General features: G+C 46.8%; 1 protein-coding gene across 8 annotated transcripts in view; it reads left to right on the plus strand.

Annotated features, from left to right (window-relative positions):
* Positions 1-2,404: 2,404 nt before the first annotated feature.
* The window catches only part of PIP5K1A (phosphatidylinositol-4-phosphate 5-kinase type 1 alpha), a 41,667-nt gene continuing 18,863 nt past the window's right edge, over positions 2,405-25,208 (plus strand). For 2 of the 8 annotated variants that reach the window (XM_042843360.2, XM_065574434.1), the window contains exons 1-3: positions 18,299-18,333; positions 21,991-22,080; positions 22,487-22,637. In XM_042843360.2, coding sequence (XP_042699294.1) covers positions 22,593-22,637 — 45 coding nt within the window. In that variant the 5' untranslated portion in view covers positions 18,299-18,333; positions 21,991-22,080; positions 22,487-22,592. Of the gene's footprint in view, positions 2,791-18,298; positions 18,334-21,990; positions 22,081-22,486; positions 22,638-25,208 lie in introns of those variants that run through there. The other 6 variants (XM_065574436.1, XM_042843359.2, XM_024107029.3 and 3 more) reach the window with 6 other exon arrangements.

Here is a 25,208-nt window from a genome sequence, read left to right on the forward strand (position 1 = left end):
CTTCCGTGATTTATTGTTTATTACCCGCGTCCTGTCCCTGACTTTTACTAAAAATACCCATGACAAAATCTTAGCCTTAGTCATGATGTGATCCAGTGAGGTCAGCACATGACTTGGTGACACATTGCAAAGAGATAGTGCCAGGACACTACATGACACAGCAACATAGAGAGGTTTAGCTGTGACATGGTGATTTGACCTACTATGGCAATGTGATAGATGAGGATATAATAGAAGAAGTGTTTTAGGTGAAATGGTATTTACTCCCTTTGTTTTAAACTGGTTGGGGTTACTGGGTCTCTGATTGCTCTTGGTGAACTCTGTAACTAGAGCAGTACAATATATGAAATCTCCTCCCTTTGACTTGCTGTACTTGGAGGGCCAATGGCAGGCTACAGCAATACACCATAAACTGTTGTTGTTTAACTTAATATACAATTTGGTCCCAAACTTATACACCAGTCATGGGAATTTAGTACCTCCCACTATGAAATAAGGATTAGTCTCTTACCAAATAGAAAATTCATTCTTATAAACCGCAAATCCCAGATCTCTCAACTCAGCTAGTGATACGGCAAGGTCAGGATGTAACACGCCAAGGCAACGTGACATCATGGCAATGTGGTGGTGAGGTCATGGCATGATATGATGTTTTTTTTAAAGGGAAATCATGTCTTACTAATCTATTAGAGTTCTTTGAAGGGGTCAACAAACATGTGGACAAGGGGGATCCAGTGGACATAATGTACTTAGATTTCCAGAAAGCTTTGACAAGGTCCCTCACCAAAGGCTTGTACGTAAATTAAGTTGTCATGGGATAAAAGGGAAGGTCCTTTCATGGATTGAGAACTGGTTAAAAGACAGGGAACAAAGGGTAGGAATTAATGGTAAATTCTCCCAGAATGGAGAGGGGTAAGTAGTGGTGCTCCCAAGGGTCAGTCCTAAGACCAATCCTATTCAACTTATTCATAAATGATCTGGAGAAAGGGGTAAAAAGTGAGGTGGCAAAATTTGCAGATGATACTAAACTGCTCAAGACAGTTAAGACCAAAGCAGACTGTGAAGAACTTCAAAAAGATCTCACAAAACTAAGTGATTGGGCAACAAAATGGCAAATGAAATTTAATGTGGATAAATGTAAAATAATGCACATTGGAAAAAATAACCCCAACTATACATACAATATGATGGGAGCTAATTTAGCTACAACAAATCGGAAAAAGATCTTGGAGTCATCGTGGATAGTTCTCTGAAGACGTCCACGCAGTGTGCAGAAGCGGACAAAAAAGCAAACAGGATGTTAGGAATCATTAAAAAGGGGATAGAGAATAAGACGGAGAATATATTATTGCCCTTATATAAATAGATGGTACGCCCACATCTTGAATACTGCGTACAGATGTGGTCTCATCTCAAAAAAGATATACTAGCACTAGAAAAGGTTCAGAGAAGGGCAACTAAAGTGATTAGGGGTTTGGAGAGAGTCCCATATGAGGAGAGATTAAAGAGGCTAGGACTCTTCAGCTTGGAAAAGAGGAGACTAAGGGGGGATATGATAGAGGTATATAAAATTATGAGTGATGTAGAGAAAGTAGATAAGGAAAAGTTATTTACTTATTCTCATAATACAAGAACTAGGGGTCACCAAATGAAATTAATAGGCAGCAGGTTTAAAACAAATAAAAGGAAGTTCTTCTTCACACAGCGCACAGTCAACTTGTGGAACTCCTTACCTGAGGAGGTTGTGAAGGCTAGGACTATAACAGCGTTTAAAAGAGAACTGGATAAATTCATGGAGGTTAAATCCATTAATGGCTATTAGCCAGGATGGGTAGGGAATGGTGTCCCTAGCCTCTGTTTGTCAGAGGGTGGACATGGATGGCAGGAGAGAGATCACTTGATCATTGCCTGTTAGGTTCACTCCCTCTGGGGCACCTGGCATTGGCCACTGTCGGTAGACAGGATATTGGGCTAGATGGACCTTTGGTGTGAGCCAGTACGGCCTTTTTTATGTTCTGATGATGCAGTGAGGTCAGCACATCACTCAGTGACAGCGGGATAAGGTCAGGATGTATGGGGCTGGGACGATATGGAAAAGGCGGGACATGCTATTATGTTCTGGCAACGCGGGCAGGTGAGAGGTGAGGTGCCACAATGAGGTCAGGACACGTGGCGCCATGACCTGATGAGGTCAGGACATGGGGTGCTACAGGGACATGGTGTGACGATGAGGTCAGGACATAAGACGCCATGACAACGGGGTGAGGTCGAAGCACCGTGGCAACACAAATGAAGACATCACAAGCCATGTTATGTTACCATGGCAACATCCCGGTATCACCATGATGTGCCAGGCCCACCCCTTGACATCATACTGGAGGGGGTTATCATTGTTTTTGTGGCCCTCTCCACTGTCATGTGACCATGGCGGCTTCCACTATAGCTTCGGCCCCCCCCCACCTCCGTGCGCATGCGCTGCAGCCAGCTCAAGAGGCGCCCAGCTCCCCGAGTTTAGAAATAACAGGCGGTGGCCGCAGCCCGGCCTCGCCGCCCCTTCCATCCACGCTGAGTGGTTCGGTCTGGAGCCGGCCGGACGAGTCCAAGTCGGAGGGAGCGACCCAACGTGCCTAAGCCCGAATGGTGCGGTCCTGGGCCGCGGGCGGCACCAAGTGAGGGGCCCCCGGGGGAGGGAGGAGCTGCCGGCGGCCAGTGGAGCAGGGAGAAGCTCCAAGATGGCGTCGGCCGGCCCCGAGTCTGGGGGCAGCAGCAGCAGCAGCGCCGGCATCGCGGGTAAGGGGGGCCCGGCGGGGGGGGAAGCGGGGGGGCTGTAACCTCCCCAAAGGGGCGGGGGAAGGGAGGAGGGACCTGGGGGGCGCTGGGGGCCGAGGCCCCTGTAGGGGGGGATGTGGGGGGGGGGTAGCTGGGCGGGAGCTGAATCGCCCCCTCCCGCGTGGCTCTGCTCCCAGAGTCTGGGGCCGAGGTGTGACCCTCCCCCCCCCCCTTTCTTGGGCGGGGGGTCGCCTCTGCAAGGGGGGCTGGGGTTTGCAAGCACTTGTGGGGCTCCGGCTGGGGATGCGCAGGGGCTGGTGCTGGGTGATGCTCGGCGAGGTGCTTCCAGCGTCCCCCGCGCTGCTCTGGGCGGGGGGGGGGGTAGCCCGGCTGTGTGCAGAGACCGCTCGTCGGGGTGCTTTGGGACCCTACGGGAGCACGCCCGGTGCTGTGGGAGGGTAAATTATCATCTGGCTTGTTTTGGGAAGAGGCTCCATCCCTGGGCAGCCAAGGCAAAGATTCCCCTAGTCCTTTCTCTGTTTACCGGGGTGTGAAGGTGTTTGTCACTGTTAAAACAGCGGTGACAGACCCCTCCGCACCCTGGAAGTCCTGGTCCCTTCTCTTTATTAACTCGAGCTGAACCAGGAATGGTGTTGACAGGAGCTGGAAGGAGCTCTGAATGCTATTGCTAAACCTGGTGATGGAGGCTTGTAATAGTAAAAATGGGGTTGTGGCAGCTAAGCCACCCCTGGGAGACAAAGGGGCAGATACTTAGCACTCATACAGATCTCCATGTTGCATCTTCAGAGCACTTCACAGACACTGAGGCTATGGCTACACTGGCACTTTACAGCGCTGCAACTTTCTCCATCAGGGTGTGGAAAAACACCCCCCTGAGCGCAGCCAGTTACAGCGCTGTAAAGCGCCAGTGTAAACAGTGCCCCAGCGCTGGGAGCTAATCCCCTGGTGGAGGTGGAGTACCTGCAGTGCTGGGAGAGCTCTCTCCCAGTGCTGGCGCGCGACCACACTCGTCCTTCAAAGCGCTGCCGTGGGAGCACGTTGGAGTTTCGAGTGTAGCCAAGGCCTAATTCTTGCAGTATCACTGGGTGGGGTGTTACTGAGTGCCATCCTCTTTTGATAGGAATTGGGTTGGGTCTCCTAATAACATGCCAAACCAAACACCTCTCTATAGCCTGTGGCTGTAGTGCAAGTTAACTTTTTAAAAAGACCTTTAGTTTACATTCCAAACAATCACTCAACCCTTTGTGATCTGTTGACGTATGTATCCTTTGTTTAGCATTTACTGCACAGGCTTTATAATCTTTCTACCTTCTCCTCTTCCTCTTGTCCATCACTTATGGATTTGTCTGCACTAAACTACTTTGGGAAATCTCCCAGAGTGGTAGCAATGGTGGAAGCTCTAGTGTAGACAGGGCACTAACATCTTTGTCATCTAGAACTGTTCTAAGCAGCATTAACAAAGCAGTAAAAATGCTGTCTACACTAGTGCTCCTACTGTTGCGGCCACTTTATCAAAAAAAAGTCTAAGGGTATGTCTTCACTAACAACGTTAAAGTGCTGCCGCGGCAGCGCTTTAACGTGGCTGTGTAGCTGGGGGAGAGCTCCCCCAGCGCTGTAATAAAACCACCCCCATGAGGGGAGTAGCTATCAGCGCTGTAGCACTGTCTGTACTGCCACTTTACATTGCTGAAACTTGCAGCGTTGAGGGGGGGTGAAATAAAGTTGCAGCACTGTAAAGTGGTAGTGTAGACAGGCACAGTGATGGCCATTAAGCCTTTGACTGTCCTATAGTGTGGATTTTAAGATTTTCTATTCTTTGCCTAATTAGCAAACTGGCTTAGACCAGTAATTGTCCTCTCTGTTTCAAATGACAATTGCCTTATCTCGTGATCTTATTGCTGTGCCACAGGAGGATGCAAACTCTGGTCCTGAATTCAGCAACCCTCTCCTCAAGGATTTAAGGGTATCTTGGTTCTCTCTCCAACAAACACCTGCAGGCACCTCAGGAGCAGCATTGTCAGGCTCCAGAGGAAGCAGAGTACAGCTTTCCTTAGGCAGAATGAACATAGTAGTTGGATATTAAAAATGGCTTGGTAGCTTGGACGTGGAGAGTGCGCTTCCTCCCCACAATACAACTAAAACCACTTAAAGACTTGGCATGGTTATTAGGGGGCTATCCACATTCCAGAGTGGCACATGTTACTATTTACCCTCTGGCGTATTACTCAATTACTGGCTTCTCCCTGCATACATAAAGGGGATGACTGTTTCTGAAACTTGTTCCACCCTTTCCTCCTTAAAGTCCAGTCATGCGGAGTTTCCCCCACCCTCTCTGCAGGACATGGAGATGTTGCCTCCTTGTTTGTTTTTTTTAACTATGTATGGAAACACTCAAGACTGGAGGATCACATCTTGTTGCTTTCAGTTTGAAGTGGGACAACACGTGCCAAAAGTAGCAGTGTGAGACTTGCTTGGTTCTTTCTGTGTTCACTGCAGTAGCCACTCCAAAGATATAGTTCCAACTGAGTTTTCATTGTAACCTTGAGTTTGGGCCCCTTTCTCAAATCTCCAAACAAAGGACTATAGCCTCAGATCTAACCTAATTTTGAGAGTGGAGGTAGAATTTTTCTGACCGGTTTGAAGTTAATTGCACAAGGGGGTTCTGAATTATGGTAAACTCCGCAGCTGCTGCCTTCAGATCTGGGCTCTCAAGGCAGAACAGAAGTAAGTATGGCAATCTTGCAACCTCCCTACAACAGCTTTGGGATTCCCCCCACGGTTACACCACCATGAAATTTCAGATATAAACACCTGAAATCATGAAACTGACTGATTTTTAAGATCTGGTGGCCGTGAAATTGACCAAAGTGAACCATGAATTTGGGAGGACCCTAACTATTGGAGTCCTAGGCCTCCATTTTAAAAAGTCTCTTGCCCTTTTCCTCACAGAGCTAAACTTCAAAACCCAGGATGGATTGATTTAAATCACCAAGTGGAAAAGCTCAATTTAACTTATAAATGTTAAGAAACTTTTCCATTTGTACTTCAGTTATTTTCTTAAGAAGGGTAACAATTAAAACATGCTGATTTACAACTAAATAGAGCCTTTACACTAGATTTGGTACATCTTTTTGCTACCTAGGAAGGTACGCTATAAATATATGCACTTATTTAAGCAGTCATATATAGTTTGATATTTTCAGATTTTTATTAATTTTACATTTTTAACTTTTTAGAAAAAGGTGAATGACATACTGCTTATTTACTAGATAATTAACTTTTTGCTCATGATTTGTGTCAAACAGCATTAGGATGGTAACTGGGATTTAATTAAACACACAAAACAACATATCAAATTTATTTTTATTTAAACAAGCCCTTAACACAGCTTGTTAAATAAAGCTGTTGGCACACAGTTATGATCTGTTGTGCCTTATTTGTAAAGGTTGACCTCCAAAGTTATGTTTTTGCCCTGATTCTTTCTTCATATAAAAAAGCAGTCTTTAACTCAAGTTTTGATAGGGGTTCATGGATTCAACATATATATATTTTTTAGATAAATGTTTTAAGAGATTATAGGTTTTCGCCTTAATATGTATTAAATTCAGATTCGTTTTAAACATTCATATTTAAAGAAAAACATTGTTATATTTTATCTAAACTATAAAATCTGTTTCCCCCCCCCCCCCCAATCGATTTGTATCCACCCTGTCAAAATCTAAAATGATCTGTGGTGGGAGTCAACAATGTGAACATAAGAATGGCCATACTGGGTCAGACCAAAGGTCCATCTAGTCCAGTATCCTGTCTTCTGACAGTGGCCAATGCCAGGTGCCCCAGAGGGAATGAACAATAGGTAATCATGAAGTGTTCCATCCCCTGTCACCCATTCCCAGCTTCTGAATGCTCTTGTAAACTGCACACTCTTGTCTCACCCTGGTCTAAACTTGCACTTTCACTTTTGCTACCATTTAATGTAGCTACAATGGTGGGAAACTGAAGAAAAACCTAGTGCAGAAAAACTTCATGAGCTTGTGTTTGCAATACACATGCTGGCATTGGCCAAATTGCCCTGTCCTTTAAGACAGAGAGGAGAGATGGTACCAGGTGATTTAAAAGAACAAAGTAGTGTGTTTGCTTTTCTAAGCAAAATACAAACAGGTCTGTCAAGCTGGAAGTTTCTTCTTTGGAAGATTCTTTAGAAAGAAGAGCATGAAAATACAGGAAAAGTTTTATCACCTGGCATGGTGGGGGAATGGGGGGTGCTGCTTAGTCAAAAATTCCAGTTAACTAATGGAGGGAAGGGGTTGGGGCACGGGGTGTGTGCGCGCAGGGTGTGGACTCTGGGAGAAAGTATGGGTGTGGGAGGGGGCTCGGGGCAGGGCGTTGGGGTGCAGGAGTGATTTCAGGGTGCCGGATCTGGGCAGCGCTCAGCTTGGGTAGCTCCCCGCAAGTGACGACATGTCCCTGCTGTTCCTAGGTGGAGGCGCGGCCAGGAGGCTCTGTGTGCTGCCTCTGCCCGCAGACGCTGTCCCCGCAACTCCCATTGGCCGTGGTCCCCAGCCAATGGGACCTGCGCAGCCGGCATGCGGGGCGGGGGCAATGCATGCAGCCCCTGTGGCCGTTCCTCCGCCTAGGAGCAGGAGGGACATGTCGCCACTTCCGGGGAGCCAGGTAGGGAGCCTGCCAGTCCCGTGCCAACCAGACTTTTAATGGAGATATCAGAGATGCTGGTTTCTAGAGCTTTATGGTTGGTAAAATGCTGGATAACGCAGCTTTTACTGTACGATGGTTTGTGGTGTTACGATAGCACCATTTCCTGAATTTCTTAAACTTGAGCCCCCTTTTGGAAAACACAGCCTTTAATGCTGGCATGTGTTGTTAAAGGGCAACCCATCTTAACTTCTTCATCTTCCACGCCACTCCAGCTAGTCCCTCACTTGCCCACACCCCTGGAAAATAATGGGCTCTGAAGCCTTTTATTTCTAGGTGACTGGTTCAATTACAACCCAGGTTAGGAGGGACTGAAAGTTGTTACTGCTTTGTCTGTGTGGTTGTCTTTGTCCAGATCACACTAGACAGGCATCTGCCCACTACCGTTGACAATTTCAGCAATAGAGGCCAAGGACTACGCTTTTTCCTCTTACCCTTAGTGTTTCTCTCCACATGAAAATCCGGAATAAGGTAGGGTGGGTATTTAAAGTGGATTATTATCTGTTTCTGATTAACCCTGTATATGAACACTCTTATTCCAGAATAAGCATGCCTTATCTGAATTAGTCTAATAATGTGGACTAAGCTAATTTGGAATAAGGCACACTTATTTTGGAATAAAGGCTTGTCTACACATAAACCGCTACAGTGACACAGCTGTGCTGTGTAGCGCTTCAGTGAAGACGCTACATATGCCAACAAGAAGGGTTGTCCTGCTGGCGTAGGTAATCCACCTCCTTGAGAGGCAGTAGCTAGGTTGACAGAAGAATTCTCCCATCCATCTAGCGCTGTCTACACCAGGGTTAGGTCAATTTAACTGTGTCGCTCAGGCTGTGGATTTTTCACACCCCCAAGCAACATAGTTATACTGACCTAATTTCATAGGGTAGACGAGCCTAAGTGGAATTAATCAGGAGTATCTCCCTGGGTAGATGAGGCCTTAGATGTGGGCCCCTCCAGCTCAGGACCAAAGCACATTGACACTGCTGCTTGTGCAGTATCTCTTTGGTGATGCAGAGCTTCACTCTAGGGCTGTCAGTTTCACTTTTGATAAAGACTAGATACAATGAAAACCAGAAAATGTGACAGATATTGTAGGTAGTTCTTGATCTTTGTTGATTACTTTGTAAATATCACAATTATAATACCATTAAATATGTTGTTAAGGTGTTTTATAATCCCCACTCATTCTCCCTTGTTCTAAAAGCCACTCAGGAGACAGAATGGCATTTTAGATGTAGCCTAAACTGTATTCTGCTGGAAAATGACAATTTGCCTCCCCAAAGTGGGGGAAAAAAACATGGCCTGAACACATGACAAGGGACCAGTGAGTACCCCAATTTCTAATCCCAATTCCCTCTGTGGCCTTGGTTGAGTCACTTAACCTGTCAGCATAAATTCCTTTTCTGTAGAATGGAAATAACAGCTCTGTGAAGTAAATGTGCAAGTGTTGTGAGGATAGTCTAGAAAGCGTTCCTGTCAGTGCTCATGCTTTCAGAAGGGCTGAACTGTCTTCTGTTGATACTGATGTCTGCCACTGTGTCTCGAGGAGCCAAGAAACGTAAGATATCCTTTCCATGGGAGATGGAATGTGGTTTTCTCCTTTAGAAACAACACATTGACATTACTTTCACATCTAGCCTTTGTAATTAAATAGCTTTTTGTTGCAGCACTTGCTGGTTGACTCATACCAGGATGTAATTGTACTGTTTCATACTTACATAATACTCTTCATCTTCAAAACATTATAATGCTTCTTAGCGAACTATCGCCAAACCCAGCCTCCTGCCTGCTTGGTGGTATTCCCGCTTTACAGATGGGGAAACTGAGGCAGAGAGGTATTGGTGAATCACTTCACTACAGGGGAGTGTGTGTAAGAGTCAAAAGAACGGCCATACTGGGTCAGACCAAAGGTAGTCCAGTATCTTGTCTTCCGACAGTGGCCAATGCCAGGTGACCCCGAGGGAAAGAACAGAACAGGCAATCATTAAGTGATCCATCCCCTGTCGCTCATTCCCAGCTTCTGGCAAACAGAGGCTAGTGTCACCATCCCTGTCCATCCTGGCTAATAGCCACTGATGGACCTATCCCCCATGACTTTATCTTGTTCTTTTTTTAACCCTTTTATAGTCTTGGCCTTCACATCATCAGCCAGCATCAGAAGTCAGTGGCTTTTAGCTCCCTGTCCTTTGGAACACTCCTCTCACCTTAAGAATTTCCATGGCTTTGCTTCAGTCACAAAGGCTGTCTGCTCGATATCTGTGAACCATTCATTGAGGTCTCTTGTCCGTCCTTCGCTTGCTCCCCACAATGCCATGTGCATAAATCTTGTATTTATTTGGAAAGTCATGTGATACGGGACGTTGGAGTTGCATAATTCTGATTAACATACGATTTTCTCACTTTACCGCAAAATGATCTTAACTTCTATCTTGAGCACAGCCAAAGCCAGCAACAAATGCATTGTACAATCCAAAGTTTGCAGGGCCGGTTTACTGGTGGTAGAAAACATGAATCATCCACTCTAGATGTTCATGAAACCTTCGCTGCTAAAATCAGCAACGGGGCAAGGGCTTGTGGTGTTGAGGGAAATAGCAAGATGTCCGTCAGAAAGTCCTTTTCTAATGTGTGGTGTTCTCATGGAACTAAAAACAGTTTTATTTGCCGCTATACATGCACTTGAGAACAATGATCTTTTCTAAGCATTGCTCCGGGGCTAGTGATCAGGAAAAAAGAAAGGTCTGTTAGGTTTCTATAGAACACTCTCCCCTCCCTCCCCCCAAAGGCCTGATCAGGGCTGTAACCAAGGTGGGGCAGCTGCCCAGAGCGCAAAGCTGCGGGGGTGGAAAGCTGAGGCAGGGAGGTCATGTGGGGTCACATCCCCCCCCCCCTAGATTTTTGCCTTCCATTTAGCATAGTGGTTTTTAAACTGTCGGGTGAATCTCCCTAGGGGGGCTTGCCCTACAGTTTGAAAACCTGGCAGGAGCCAGTGGATTGGAAGCTGGTGGAAGCTGCTCAGGCCCCAGCTCTCCGCACTGTAGGAGCCAGGGCACTGACTGGCTGCCCAGCAGCCCTCCCTCTCTGCATGGCCAGGTGCTCCCCAGGCAGGGCAGGCTCAGTGGGCAAGGGCCGGCTCCAAGGGGCATCACCAAGCAGCGCCGGACTCTTGAGGGAGAGGCAAGAGCCCGTCAGGATGCAGCTTGGAGCTGTGCTGCGTGCCCTGGCCGGGGAGTACCCAGCCATGCAGAGGTGGCACAGCTAGGGGAGCAGGGCAAGGAGGGCAGCACCTCAGCTCCCACAGTGCGGACAGCCAAGGGCCTAAGTGTTTTGGTTCAGGACCCAAAATAGCTAGTTGCCGTTAAGTATCTCTGTTCCTTGGTTTGTTACTGTAACTATCTCCAACAGCGAGTTTATAATTCCTGTGTTCCAGTAGGTTTACAATGCTCACTTACTAACATGAGCACGGAACTTCTCTCCATATCTCCTTAAGGTTTGTAGGTGAAGTTTGAAAACCTGTTGGTTCCCCCCCCCCCCAACTTGCCAAATCTCTGTGCAATAATGCAGTAAAAGTCCATGTTTCCTTCTATTTCTGGATGTCTTGATGTCTGAGCTCAACTCTCTGTATTAGGTATTTATAAAGTGCCTGTTGCTGTAGTATCTTAAGCCCCGAGGAATAGTTTATTCCTGTCCTGTAAAGCAACAAGAGGAGCTGGCCATGAAAACGTGGTGCAAAATGTTTAGCATTTTCCTGTGGGCTATTCTCCAGGAAACTTTGATGGTCTCACTGTGAGCCTAATCGTTGTCAGCAGCATCCCAGTAACTTCAGAAATATCCTATCTCCTGCTCTGATCCATTAGTTCATAGTACAAGTGAAATATTGAAAGAAGAAGCTGTACACTAATCCAGGGCAACGAAGTCATTCATGCATGTGTTAATTCTGCTGACTGCTAGCAAATTGTGGTAGCAAGAATGAGTAGTTTGTGAAAAAGAATCTTCAAAATGTAGCAAGTCTTAATCCAGACGTTCTTTAACAGCAAATTTAAATCAAAAACATTTGGGAATGCTCTTAACATAAGTTGTTGGATAGATCTATTGGTTTATTTGTGGGCATGCAGCAGAGGGCTTCTGAGAGCTCGGCCAGAATGAGAGGCAGCTATAGCTGACCATCAGGAGTCCGTCCCAGAGCACTCTGCAAGCATCGGGATTGGTCAGATCCGGGGAGAAAAGGGCTCGCGTAGAAGGCCCCGGCCCTCCCACGTATCTTCTCTGGATCCGAGGGGAGGGAGGGGATGCCGCCCTCTGCCAGAAGGCAGCTGACGTGCTTCTTAGCCCCCCATCTCTCTCTCCAGGGTGTAGAAGAAGCGAGACTTCAAAATGCCACTCACTGCTTGGCCTTCCAGCCAAGATCAAGTGTTGATATATCCTCTTTACGAGGACTGTATTCTGCCCTGGTGGGTGGTGGGCTGAATGATCTAACAGATCTCTTCCATCTCCAACTACTATGCTCAATGTTGTTTTGACTTTACGTTCAAGCCAGGCTCCTGGAGTGTCCATAAGAGCCTTTTTACCAAAAGCAAATGAAATATTTAGATGCTCGTCTTCTAGAGCTACAAAAGAGTTTTGTTGTGAGTGAACTCAACAGGGCAAGGGTGTCTTGGTAAGAACTCGACTTTTTTTTTTCACACTGTTTGAGAGGTGTCCTCTTTCTTACCTTACAGAAATTGTATTTGGTCTTGATAAAATTTGTTCCCGTATCTTTAGCCAGAAAAGTTTTCCATTTCTTTAAGGGTTGAAGTTTCAATTTGCATTTTTTTGCTTTGTTTTTCCTCAGATTTCAGCTTTTTGTGCTGCTCGGTATCATCTCGGAGGTAGACAAGTTGCATACATATGCTTCAGAAGCATGGGTTTTCTTCCTGTCCGATAACTAGCAGCAAACAGCCCACTTTACATAACTGTCTTGGCTTTTAAGAAGAGTGATACAGAATCAAGCCTTTTGTAGGCTTAGTAGATGGGTGTTATAACTTTGCTCAGTGGAAGCTGCTATTTTAATTAAAAAGCAACAAAGAATCCTGTGGCATCTTATAGACTAACCACTGTATTGGAGCATAAGCTTTCGTGGGTGGATACTCACTTTGTCAGATGCATCGTGGGTATTCACGCACAAAAGCTTATGCTCCAATACAGTGGTTAGTCTATAAGGTGCCACAGGACTCTGTCGCTTTTTACAGATCCAGACTAACACAGCTACCCCTCTGATATTTTAATTAAATGGCTTTTTTTTTTTTTAAGTGCATGTTATATGAAAGTCTGAGCTACCGCCTGTCATCTAAACAGCTGTGTGTGTGCCAGGATTATTCAAGTTAGGTTCGTTTTATGCTTTCGTACCTGCTTGACATGCCTTTCTGGAAACATCTCAGCTGTCTTCCATCTGTAGAACCTTTGAAAGCCATCCTAAATAGAAAAGAGGTTGTTGGTTTTTTGTTGTTGTTGTTTTTTTATGTCCCTCTCCAGTTGCCTGCTGGCAGGGTTGAGATGAAACCTGAAATTGGGAGAGGAGATGGAGATATGTCTTCTTTCCTCACAAGAGCTTCTAGCAGCTTCAATGCATGCTTGTTTGATGTGGCCCTAGTGCTTAGCTTGTAAGATGCTTCATACCCTGAAGAGTGTAGCTCTTGATGATATGTTTGGATGTGGTAACGTTTTCACATTTATTTTTATCTAAAACATGAGATAAAACTGAAATTTGTCAGAACTGCTCCATAAATATAGACACTGGTGGCTATGAAGCCTGCCCACCCCAAATTAGCACACCTATCCACTAGACAAATAAGTGAGGTGAGAATTTGATCTGAATTTCTGTGTTGCATACTCCTTTCAGAGCAGTTCACGTGCCGTTTAACCAAAACGGCACCACAATAGCTTCAATATGGCTTTTAGTCTGATATTTATTTGATCTGCTGTAGGAAGTATACTACTTGTAGTGGTCCTGTACTATTTTCAGCCAGCTTCTATTTGTTTCTCCTGATTCAGCTTCCAATAAATGACTCTATGGACGGTCTGAATTCTCCTTGGGGATTGATTGTGTAATGTTAAAAGAAGCAAACATATGATAATCCTTCCTTTTTTGGGGGGGAGGGGGGGCGGAGATGGGGGCATAGGTAATGTCTAACACTTCTCTAATCCCCTCAAAAGAGAGGCCAGGCATGGAAGTTAAACCACAGAGTATCAAAATAGTTACCATAACTCTTTAAAATCAAGCAGGTGATTGACTAATTAAACACTTGAGATAGGTTTAAAAATATGTACCTCTTCTTTAAAAAAAAAAAAAAAACCACTCATGAATTGAATTTAAGCAGATCTAACACATTTTCAGAAACACCCAGGCACAAGCGAAGCTTTATAAAGGTTGTTTTGTAGAAAATGTGCTCATTGAGTTGGCTAACGCTGTTGCCCTTCATTTCTCCACATAGTGCAGAAGAAATGGTCATTTAAAAAAAGAAACTAATAACTCTAACTTCCTCGCATGGAAAGTCTTTTAGTTTTAACTGTTCCCTGGCTCTGTGTATGATGCCTCCCTCTGGCCAAAACTAGTAATGCTTTTAACTGAGGAAGCTTATGCGTTTGCAGGCAACTCCCAACATTTACAGGAATTACACACGCCTGTTTACATTCATCTCCCCTTACTTAGGAGACCAGACTCCTGCTGCATGTTCATTCTAGTGCTCAAGTGTAACTAACCATCTTTATTGTGGACAAAGGGAAATAACCTATTGCCCAATCTCATAGACTTTAAGGCCAGAAGGGACCATCATGATCATCTGGTCTGACCACCTGCACATCGCAGCACACAGAACCTCATCTGCCCACTCCTGCAATAGGCCTGTAACCTCTGGCTGAGTTACTAAAGTCCTCAAATCTTGATTTAAAAACTTCAAGTTACAAACAATCCACCATTTACTCTAGTTCAAACCAGCAAGTGACCCACACCCCACTGCAGAGAAGCAAAAATACACCAGGGTCTCTGTCAATCTGACTTGGGGGGGAAATTCCTTCTCGACCCCAAATAGGGTGCTCAATTAGACCCTGAGCATGAGAGAGAGCCCCTCTAGCCAGACACCTGGGAAAGAATCTCTGTAGTAACTCAGAACCCTCCCTATCTAGGACTGTTGGCAATATCGCAATCAACGGATATTGCACATTTGTTTGGAAATGAAGGAACTAGAGAAAGGGAGGGAGTGTTTCCCGTATTGCACATGGTAGGGGGTGTGTGTGTGTGTGTTGGTTACCGATCCTTGTTACAGCATACAGTAACTTTCCTGTGCTGACTAGTGAGTTTTCCTTGTAAACAGTGGCGCTTGATTTGGAGATAATGTATATCTGATTTCCAGATAGCATTCACTAGAATTACATGATGGGAGACAATGTTCTCTCTAGCAGTTAGACCAGGGAAGTAGGAATGTAGGGCTGGAAGGGACCTTGAGAGGTCATCTAGTCCAGCCTCCTGTGCAGGACCAAGTAAACCTAGACCATCCCTGACAGGTGTTTGTCGAACTGTTCTTTAAAAGTTCTGTGGGGATTCTACAACCTCTCTTGGAAGCTTGTTCCAGTGCTTAACTTTCCTTACAGTTAAAACGTTTTTTCCTAATATCTAATCTAAATCTCTCTCGCTTCAGATTAACCCAATTACTGCTTGTCCTGCCTTCAGTGGACATAGGGAACAGTTGATCACTGTCCTTTTTATAACAGCCCTTAACATATTGAGTGACTGTCATCAGGTTTCCCCTTCAATCATCTTTTCTCAAGACTAGACTTGCCCAGTTTTTAAAACTTTCATCATAGATCAGATTCTCTAAACCTTTTATCATTTTTGTTGCTCTTTTCTGGACTCTCTCCAATTTGTCCACATCTTTCCTAAAGTGTAGCTCCTGGAACTGGACATGGTATTCAGGTGAGGCTTCACCAGTGCCATGTAGAGCCAGTTTCTTGGTTTCTGTTCTCAGTCCTGATGCTGATTTGCTGTGTGACTTCAGGCAAATCACTGTACATTACTCTAAAGCTCTGTAAAATGAGAGTGCCTGTCTCACATTGGTATAGCGCAGGGGTGGTCAAACCGTGGCTCGCAAGCCACATGCAGCTCTTTTACAGTTAGTGTGGCTGGCGGAGCCCCACCACCCCCAGGTGTGCCCTCCCCCCCTTTCTCCACCTACCAAACTGGGGGGGAGCTGGGGACCTCTGCCTTGCAGCAGGGTGGTGGGGTAGGGACTTCGGCTCAGCGGGGAGAGGGGTGTCAGGGCTTCAGCCCCATGGGGCACACGTGCTGGGACTTGGGGCTTCAGCAGGAGCGGGGCTGAAACCCCAAACCCCAGCAGGTGCGCCCCAGTTCTCAAACTTCTGGAGATTGTCGTATGCGGCTTGCCGGGTCAGTAAGCTTGGTATAGAGGCCAAGCGAATATGAAATCCTTTGGAATCCTCAGTTGAGAAGTGCTACATAAGTGAAAAGTTAGTGGTACGTTTTTTATATTTGCGTTTTTGTTTTTTGGGGTCTTTTTGGCTTAATGTTTCTTGGATGCGATTGGAAAGGTATAAAAAGGCTCATTTGTTGGCCCTTTTGAATAAATAGTTTTAGGTAAATCCTCAGAGAATTTAAGGGTTTGAATGGCTGATTATTGACATAGCTAATCTCTAAGGTGATGGGGCTAGCTGTGCTGCTGGTTCAGTGTGACTTATAGAGAATATTGGATTTACATCCTTACAGAATACTCACTTGAAAAGGCAATAGGGCTCAATGGTTGCTGAGCAGGTGCTGCATTATAATGACTGAGTTGCTTCCTCCACTGTGTCCCAGACATTGACCGTTTGGAAAGCCTTGTTCAAAGCAGTCACCTGTACTGCAAGGTGACGGAGTGGAGCGCTGTCAGTTTTTCATTAAAACAGCATACTGAAAAACTGGGTTATGGCAGCGTGGCTTCTGTTAGCAGGACTGAAAAGTATAGAAGCTAGCTTCCAACTGGGAATATGTTTGCTTTCAGATCCATTCTGTTCTGTAGTGACAGAACTTCCTGTTTGGGGGCAGGGGTGGAGAACAAAAGCTGTTAACTTGGACTGTCCGGTGATCCCCTAGCAGGCTTCTCCGGCTTCAAGCCCATGGAAACTCTGAGAGCCTCCTTGACTCCACAGCGGTTCAGCTGGCCAAATTGAATAGTGGCAGCAGAAGCTTGAGCCCTTGGACCTATGTCCCAGGACAAATGGCTCTGACTGATGTGCAGAATTGGCTGCCCCGCTAGCCTGACTGCCTCTAGTCTATGGCAATGGTTTTCAACTGTATTTGAGGACCCCTAAAATTTTTTTGAATGGAAGCGCAGACCCCCTTGGAAATCTTAGACATAGTCTGCAGACCTTCAGGAGTCCATGGGCCACAGGTTGTAAGCCACTGGTCTATGGCCTTGCGTAGCACAGCTAGTTGCAAGTCAGTGCATATGAATACAGCTGTGCATTACTCATTTTTATGAAGAGCACAGAATGTACTGGGAGGAGGAGGGAATAGCTCCTAAATGTGTGGCACTTTATACATAAAAATTAGAACTTGTCATGACACCTTTCTTGCCTTAAGGAGAGAACAGAGGGGGTGGAAAACAAGTTGAAAAAGCCAGCCGCTATCCTTTCACTTTGGGTAGTTAAAAGCTTTCGGCACAGAATTATTTTTGCTCACTGTTTTGTCTGTCTTGAAATGGGAGCTTTGATTGTTTGATAAATGGATCGGAAGGATGGTCAGTTTCACTGTTTAAGTGTCTTTGTGTCCTTTGCTGAAATGTGGTTTTCTTACCACCATAACACTTCTTAGTTTTTCTTTTGCCCCCGTTTTGAATGACTGAGGTTGCCATGGTTGAAAAATAAGCTTAATCAGACTGTATTTGTGGCTCTCACCTGAGGAGGATGTGCTGCCACGGAGATGGAGTCTTGTTTTTTTTTTTTTTTTGTCCCAGGTAGAGGAAGAGGAAGAAATGCAAGTTTTCCCATGACTTCACTTTATGTGCGGGCAGCATGTCTGCTTTTGCAATTCTGGGCTGTTTCTGAGTATTATTGCTGATCTGTGTGGTGGTTTTGTAGGTTGGACAAACATCCACAAAAGAGCAGGATCCCAGAGTCCGTTTCTGTTCCCGTATCCAAGAAACAGGACTGGAATCCTGGCCTCAAAAGGTGGAAAAAGTAGTAAATCACCTCACTGTCATTTAGCCCTAGTATTGTCCGAATCTTAACATTCGACTAAAGGATTTATGTTGTGATTGTAAAAACCCCTGGAAATAAGTTTATAATGGAAGTGCTGACACTGCAGCATCACAAAGCTTGAACTATGAAAATTGGGTCTTTGATGTAGTGATTTTAATTAATGGTTGGTTAGAGCCATATTAAGTCTTGGTGTAACTCAACTGAATTTGATAAAGTTGCATCAGCTTACACCGTGTCTGAATTTGGCCCTGAGTTTCTATACACAGCTAAAAAATTCTTGGAATCTGGCTGAGCCGGAGAGATCAGACTAGCAAATAGCTACTCTGTGAGAGATAAACAAAGTTAAGTTGGGATGGCTGTGTGGTAAGCAGAATGACATTTCCTTGTGGCCTGAGAAAAATTTCCCTGTGCTGTGAGCAAGAGGAGAAGTTGAGGAAAAATCAAACATGAGTCAGTGCTTTTTCAGATACACTAAAACATTCAAATCACAGCAGTATGTCAGGCTTTTTCTACACTATATAATGACCTGTTTCTTTGCTAAATGTCTCTTAAATTTCTATCTTGACAGGATCAGCAACCTTCAAAAAATCATTCACTTCAGAGGTAAGTTACTTCTTGAGAAATTGGTGTGCTTTGTTCCCTGGGCACTGTGATAAATGGGTGCTTTCTATTAAACTAGGCATTTTGAGCTCTGTATATGGCTTGAATCTGGAAGGGAAAGCGGGGGACAAAGCTGAACAAGCAATTATAAGGCTGCAATGAGCTGGTGTATTCACTTGTGAAATCAGTGGGCCTTTGTTCCTCATAAGAGAATTGGGTCCATTTTTATATCCTAATGGCCCTGGAATTTCAAGTGATTCCATGCCACCGAAACACTATATAAATGTCAAGCCACAGAGCCTGAGCTCAAGTTTATAGAGCAACAGAATGGCCGTTTACACAGAAGACAATGACCGAGGCAAGTTTCCAAGGGGTCATGGAGTAGTGCAGACAAGATGCAGCTAAAATTGCCACCTCTGCCTGAGAAACTAGATTAACTTGTACCACCAACCTAGCTCACTTCCTCAAAGGACTCAAGTCTTCGAAGTGTGTGTCTGTATTGCAATGACCGGGTATAATTGCAGCTTGAGCCCACATGCTAGCTTTGATCTAGCTAGCTCGGATACTGGAGCAGTGAAGTTGTGGCCGTGTGCACTTGAGCATGAGATGTACAAGCCCAATACCCATGCTAGCTAGAGCAGGGGTCGGCAGCCTTTCAGAAGTGGTGTGCCAAGTCTTCATTTATTCACTCTAATTTAAGGTTTCGCATGCCGGTAATACATTTTAATGTTTTTTAGAAGGTCTCACTCTGTCTATATATTATATAAATAAACTAGTGTTGTACTGTAAAATAAACAAGGTTTTCAAAATGTTTAAGAAGCTTCATTTAAAATTAAATTAAAATGTTGATCTTATGCCGCCGGCCCGCTCAGCCTGCTGCTGGTCTGGGGTTCTGTTCACCTAGGCCGGCAGCAGGCTGAGCAGGGCCTGCGGCCGGGACCCTGGCTGGCAAGGGTCCAGCAGCCAGAACCCCAGACCGGCAGCAGGCTGTGCGGGTCCGGCGGCCGGGACCCCGTGCCAGCGGCCAGGACCCCGTGCCATCAGTGGGCTGAGCGGCTCAGCCCACTGCCGCTCGGGGGTTCCATCCGCCAGCTCCTGCCAGCCGGGATCCTGACTGCCGGATCCGCACAGCCCGCTGCCAGTCTAGGGTCCCGGCCCTGCCCACATACAGTGGGTACCTACCTTCTCCCTGGTTTTGGCCCATTCTCTTCCTCTCTCTGCACTGAGCTGAGTATGGGAGTGCACTGAGCACAGGGCTGGGGGTGAAGGGTCTGGCTAGGAGCTAGAATGAGGGAGAGGGCTCAGGGTTGGGGCAGGAGGTTTGGGTGTGGGGCACTTACCTGGGCAGCTCCCATTTGATGCGAGGGGTGCAGGTGGGAATGGGGGGGAGGCTGCAGGAGCTCCCGTTTGGTGCTCATGGTGGGATTCGGGGGGGGGTGCATGGGGTGTGTGTGTGGGGGGGGGTGTGTGCAAGAGTCAGGGCAGAGGGCTGGGGGCATGTGAGGGGGGTGCAGGTGTCAGGGCGGGGGGGGGGCTGGGTATGTGTGTGGGTGCCAGAAACAGGGCTGGGGTGGGTGTGTGTGTGAGAAGGAGTCAAGCAGAGGGCTGGGTGTGTATATGAGGGAGGTACAGGGCTTAGGGCAGGGGGCTGGGGGGGTGCAGGGCTTAGGGCAGAGGGCTGGGTGTGTGTGTGTGGGGTGTCAGGGCAGAGGGCTGGGTGACTGCCCCCCTCAGAACCTCCAACCCTCCCCGCTCCTTGTCCCCTGACTACTCCCTCCTGGGACTCCTGCCCCCCAGGACCCCACCCCCATCTAAGCCTCCCTGCTCCTTGTCCCCGGACTGCCCCCCTAGCCCCTACCTGTCCCCTGACTGCTCGGACCCTTATCCACACCCCCGCCCCCAGACAGACCCTCCTTCCCCCCCCCCCCCCGGGACTCCCATGCCTATCCAACCACACCCTGCCCCCGACAGGACCTCCCAGAGCTCCCGACCCATCCAACCCCCCAGCTCCTTTTCCCCTGACCACCCCCTCCAGAGACCCCCACCCTAACTGCCCCCCCCCAGGACCCTCCTTGCTCCCTGCCCTGCCTGCCCTGACCCCTATCCACCCCCCGCCCCCTGACAGATCCCGGGACTCCCATCCAACCCCCCCCTGCTCTCTGACTACCCCCTCCAGAGACCCCACCCCACCCGGGATCCCACCCCCATCCAACCCACCCTGCCCTCTGTCCCCTGACTGCCCCCACCCCTTATCCAACCCCCCCTGTCCTGGACCCCTTACCATGAGGCTCCAAGCAGAGCCAGATACGCAGCCCCACCCCTCATAGCGCTGCGCACGCGGCGGAAGGGCTCCGGTTGAGCAGGGAGCGTGTCTGCCTCCCCGCGGAGCCAAACACTGCCCCGCGGGAGCGCGCAGGGCGGCATGGCTCATGGGGCGGGGGGAGCGTGTCTGCCTCCCCGCGGAGCCAAACACTGCCCCGCGGGAGCGCGCAGGGCGGCATGGCTCATGGGGAGGGGGCAGCGTGTCTGCCTCCCCGCGGAGCCAAACACTGCCCCGCGGGAGCGCGCAGGGTGGCATGGCTCATGGGGCAGGGGGAGCGTGTCTGCCTCCCCGCGGAGCCAAACACTGCCCCGCGGGAGTGCGCAGGGTGGCATGGGGCAGGGGGAGCGTGTCTGCCTCCCCGCGGAGCCAAACACTGCCCCGCGGGAGCGCGCAGCCCCGATCCCCAGAGCGCTGCGCGTGCAGTGGCAGGGCTTCAGGGGAGGGGGGGAAGCGGGGGAGGGGCCGGCGGCTTGCTGCACTCAGCCAGGCGCTGCGGACCCCGCGGCTTGCCGCGCCGGGAGAGTGGGGCTATTTGCCCACCCCGTGCGCATGCCTATGTTTCTGCTCCCTGTCCCCCGCGGGGGCAGAGGGAAGCGGGCCGGGCTGGGCAGGATTTTTAATGACACGCTGGAGTCCCGGCAGGCAGCAGCGTGCCATTAAAAATCGGCACGCGTGCCATAGGTTGTCGACCCCTGAGCTAGAGTATGTCTGCTCAAGCTCCGGTCATATCGTGTAATTGCAGTATAACTATACCCTTCATGGGCATGAGTTGTACCAGTAAAGGAAAGCGCACACTGATTGCAGCCTGAGGTCATTCAGGACCAGTCTGCTGGAAATTAAAGCTTCTAAGAGCAACCTGAAAACTCTCTCCTTGTACAGGAACCAAACTTCCTCCTCTAGCTTGCATTTTGCGAAGACAGTCCCCTCCACCCCTTTATTTAGATTCCAAGTCTGCATCACACAGGAAGCTCCCAGGAAGCTAGTATCTCTCCAAGGTTCTTCAATGTCACTCTGCTATTTTGAAGATGAATTTAGGCCATATAATGCCCCCCTCCATATTAATATGCAGAAGCAGCCCGTGAAGACTACCGGTCCCAGTGTGTGGTGCTCCATCTTGATCCAAGCAGCTTCTGGCATTGCACACGGGGACCTGTAATTTTCTGCAAGCTGCATCTTTGTATTAAAGGTGGAAGTTGAAAAGAAATGTATTCTACAACTCAATAGGCTTATCCCTGAGAGATCCTCTGTAGTTATGCCTCTTGATTCTTGGCGGGGAGCTACACCTAGGATATTTGTTTTTAAAGCTTCTTGGTTCTTGTCTTCACCCATACCCCTAGATGTCTGGTTCTTCTGGACAGCCTGGCTCACAGACAATAAAGAAAGGTCATAGAGGAGTAGATTCCACTGGTGAGACTACATATAAAAAGGTAGGTGCCTCTCACCTAATTAATCTGGTTGTTTTCATTCTCCTATTCACTAAATTAATGCTGCCCAGAGCATCAGGGTTTCTGACTCATTCTATTTAGCATAAAAGGTTGGGTAACTTGCGTGACAAACATTAAAGAAGATCTCAGTGGGAGCAAAGGCTGGCAGGCTGGAGAGGCTGAAGGGCTGAATTTATGCTTTGGGAGTAGCTTCTCTGCCATTGCCTACTAAAGACAGGATTATTTTTTTTTAAACCTTACCCCATTAGCAACACTTCCTAGGACCCTTCTCGTTTACTGAGTGCGCGCTATGCTGTCTGGACACAATAGCGGCTACAGAGTGTGATTTTGCTGGAATTTGCTTTACAAAGGGCAGATTGTATGTATGTGTGTTGGTTTCTTAAACCAGCCTATGGATGTGGGGATTTTTGGACCCTGCTACTAACTTTCGTTGGACTTCATCAGTATGTGCCAACTTGCTTTACAACAAGAGTGGTTTCCCGTGTCTGGATTAAATGGATAATGGCATGATCGAGGCGTTTCAGCAGCTCTCACTTCATGTAAGTGGAAGCTTCTCGTTTGAAATCTCTAATCCTGCTATGCTTTAATATCCACATACTGTTTGGTGACAGGGTTCGCTTCTAGAGATCACCTGAAAAGTAAGGGAACTGAGTGTGTGGGAGAGAACTTAAACAGCACTTCTGTTGAATCTAGTCTCTCTAATTTACTATAATTGACTATGTTTAAGCTTGGGGTTCTCAGTTCAGATCTCCAGTATCCCAGCATGCTGAGTGGGGGAGGAGGTAGCAGTACTGGCTGGGAGAAGGCAGCAACCAAAGTGGAATTAGATGAGACACTTAAATGTTTGCAGGGGCCCCAGAAACTAGTAACAGGGGGACTCCTATTGGGGAAATGACTGACAGGCTCTCCTTACTTAAGCTGTTGTTGTGGCTATGTCTCTCCCTCCTTTCCTTGAGGCAGTATGTTGATTAATTTATTCTCTCTGCCCTTCGTTAAAACAATTGTAAACAGGCAGCTGACTGCTCAGTTTATGATGAGGGGGAAAAAATGCACGCAGCTTAATGGCAACCTCATTGTGGCTCTTTGCACCCACAGATAATGCAGCACTGCCAAGCTGTTTGTAGTTTCTTTATCTTTAAAGTGAAACTACCTTTTTGGTATGAACAGTATGCTGAGCTTGCGTGGATTTTTCAGCGATATTAATTTTAAAAGGCAAGAAGGAAAGGTATTTAGGAGAACTCTGTTCCAACGTCCTAAACAGATTGTGTGTTAAATCTCACATGGGCACATCCCAGGATCTGGTTAGTAAAGAAAGTGGAGGGATGCCATGAAGTGGTCTAAAACCGGATGGAATCAAGAAAAACCTGAGTTCTGTTCTCAGTTCTGTCACTTACTGTGTGACCTTGGACAGATCTTACTCCATTTCCATTTACTGTCTGCTCTGTCCAGCTCACCCCCTTCCCTTTTCTTTCCTTTAGCTGATCCTCTCCTAATCAAACCCACTCCCCAAAAAATAATGGAACTAACCTGCCTGCTGCCATCACGCTGTCCACTCTGCTTGTGTGTTCTACTTCTTCCCCTCCTTGCATCTGTCTTGCCTATTTAAATAATAAGCTCTTTATTTCTGAGTTTGTACAGTGCCTAGCACAGTGGGGCCTCATTCTTGGTTGGCCCTTAGGTGCTACTGTAATAAACACGATTAATAATAAATGGGGAATATGTTTGTTCATCTTTGAAAGATTTTGTAGATACTCAAATGAAAGCCAGAGCATTCGTTTTAGAAGCAATGGAGGGGAAATCTAGGGAAGCCAAAACATACTTACGCAAATTGGAATCTGGCCTAGTCATCAAGGTTAAATTCTATCTTTCACAACGTACCTTGATCTTAAATGACCAAGTCATCAGGATGTCTTATTAGATGCACAGTGTCCCTTGGCATCTAGCTGGGGTATTGAACCAAATACTGACTGTCAGAAGAACACCACCTACTGAGTCACCTGCTCGGGATTTTGTTTTAGGTTCAGTTGCCTTGTATGTAAACAACTTGCACCTGTTCCGCCATAGTTTTAACAACCTTTGCAGTGGGCTTATGTCTTATAGACAGACAGGGAATTGACACAGACCATGTAACTTTGGTAGTTGTCAAACAGATCTTATCTGTGTCATCCTGGAAGATTCATGACCCCATAGAACAAGCTGGATCTAAGCAAGTGTTAATGGCCTAAGACAAAATCGCGTGTTCTGTAGACGTGAGCAGACTAGCAGATTCTTGATGTTTGTAAATAGCTGCCACAGGAATATAATACTGCATTGTTCTTGGACAATTTTATGCAGAGGCCACGGTTTGTTTTTAAAACTGTAATGACCAGCTGTTAGTTAGGCTTGGAAGGATCAGGTTTTTATCGGTAAACCTCAGTTTCACCCTGCACATACAAACTGACACACACATTTCCATCACTGGTCGAAAGTCCAGCTAGGCAAAGAAAAATGCCGCTTGAGAACTGGTTCGAGTTTGATCTTTAAGGATATTTGCTTCCTCTGTGGTGCCAATTTGTGTTTTGACACTGGCAAAGCTTAAACTGTTTGAATCGCAACATCTACGGTCATTAAATAATTGTCCGACTTCCCCCAAATAATTTCCCCCAACTGTGAACATTTACATGTTCACAGTTCTGCAAAATGATGGCTTTAAGCACTTTTTTCCTATTTTTATCCATTTTTAAATTGATACAAGTCTTAACAAATGCTTAAAAATAAACATGTTATTACAGTCAACGTGTTTTTAAAAAAAAAAAAAATCAGTGAAATCTGCCAAGCCTCCTCTTATTGCTTATGAGCCACAAGCCTAGCAAAGGAGTAGGATGAGAGGGTGAGACTAGAGGGTTGAAACCCACAAATGTGCATTCTGTGGGGTTAGGTTATTTTGAGGGCTAGCTCTGTGGTGGGATTCTGCATTGCCTTGAGGAAGACCAGAGTCTATGCCGCGGCCTTCTGATCATGCAAACCTAGGTTTCGGGAGATTGAGATGATGCACAGATACCATGCTTGTCTGCTTCCCAGAGGAAAGAGAGTACTTTGCTGTTCAATAGCCACCACTCCAGTCCTTGTAA

This window comes from Chrysemys picta, chromosome 20, assembly GCF_011386835.1.
Source record: "Chrysemys picta bellii isolate R12L10 chromosome 20, ASM1138683v2, whole genome shotgun sequence".
In the NCBI taxonomy this organism is placed as follows: domain Eukaryota; kingdom Metazoa; phylum Chordata; order Testudines; family Emydidae; genus Chrysemys; species Chrysemys picta.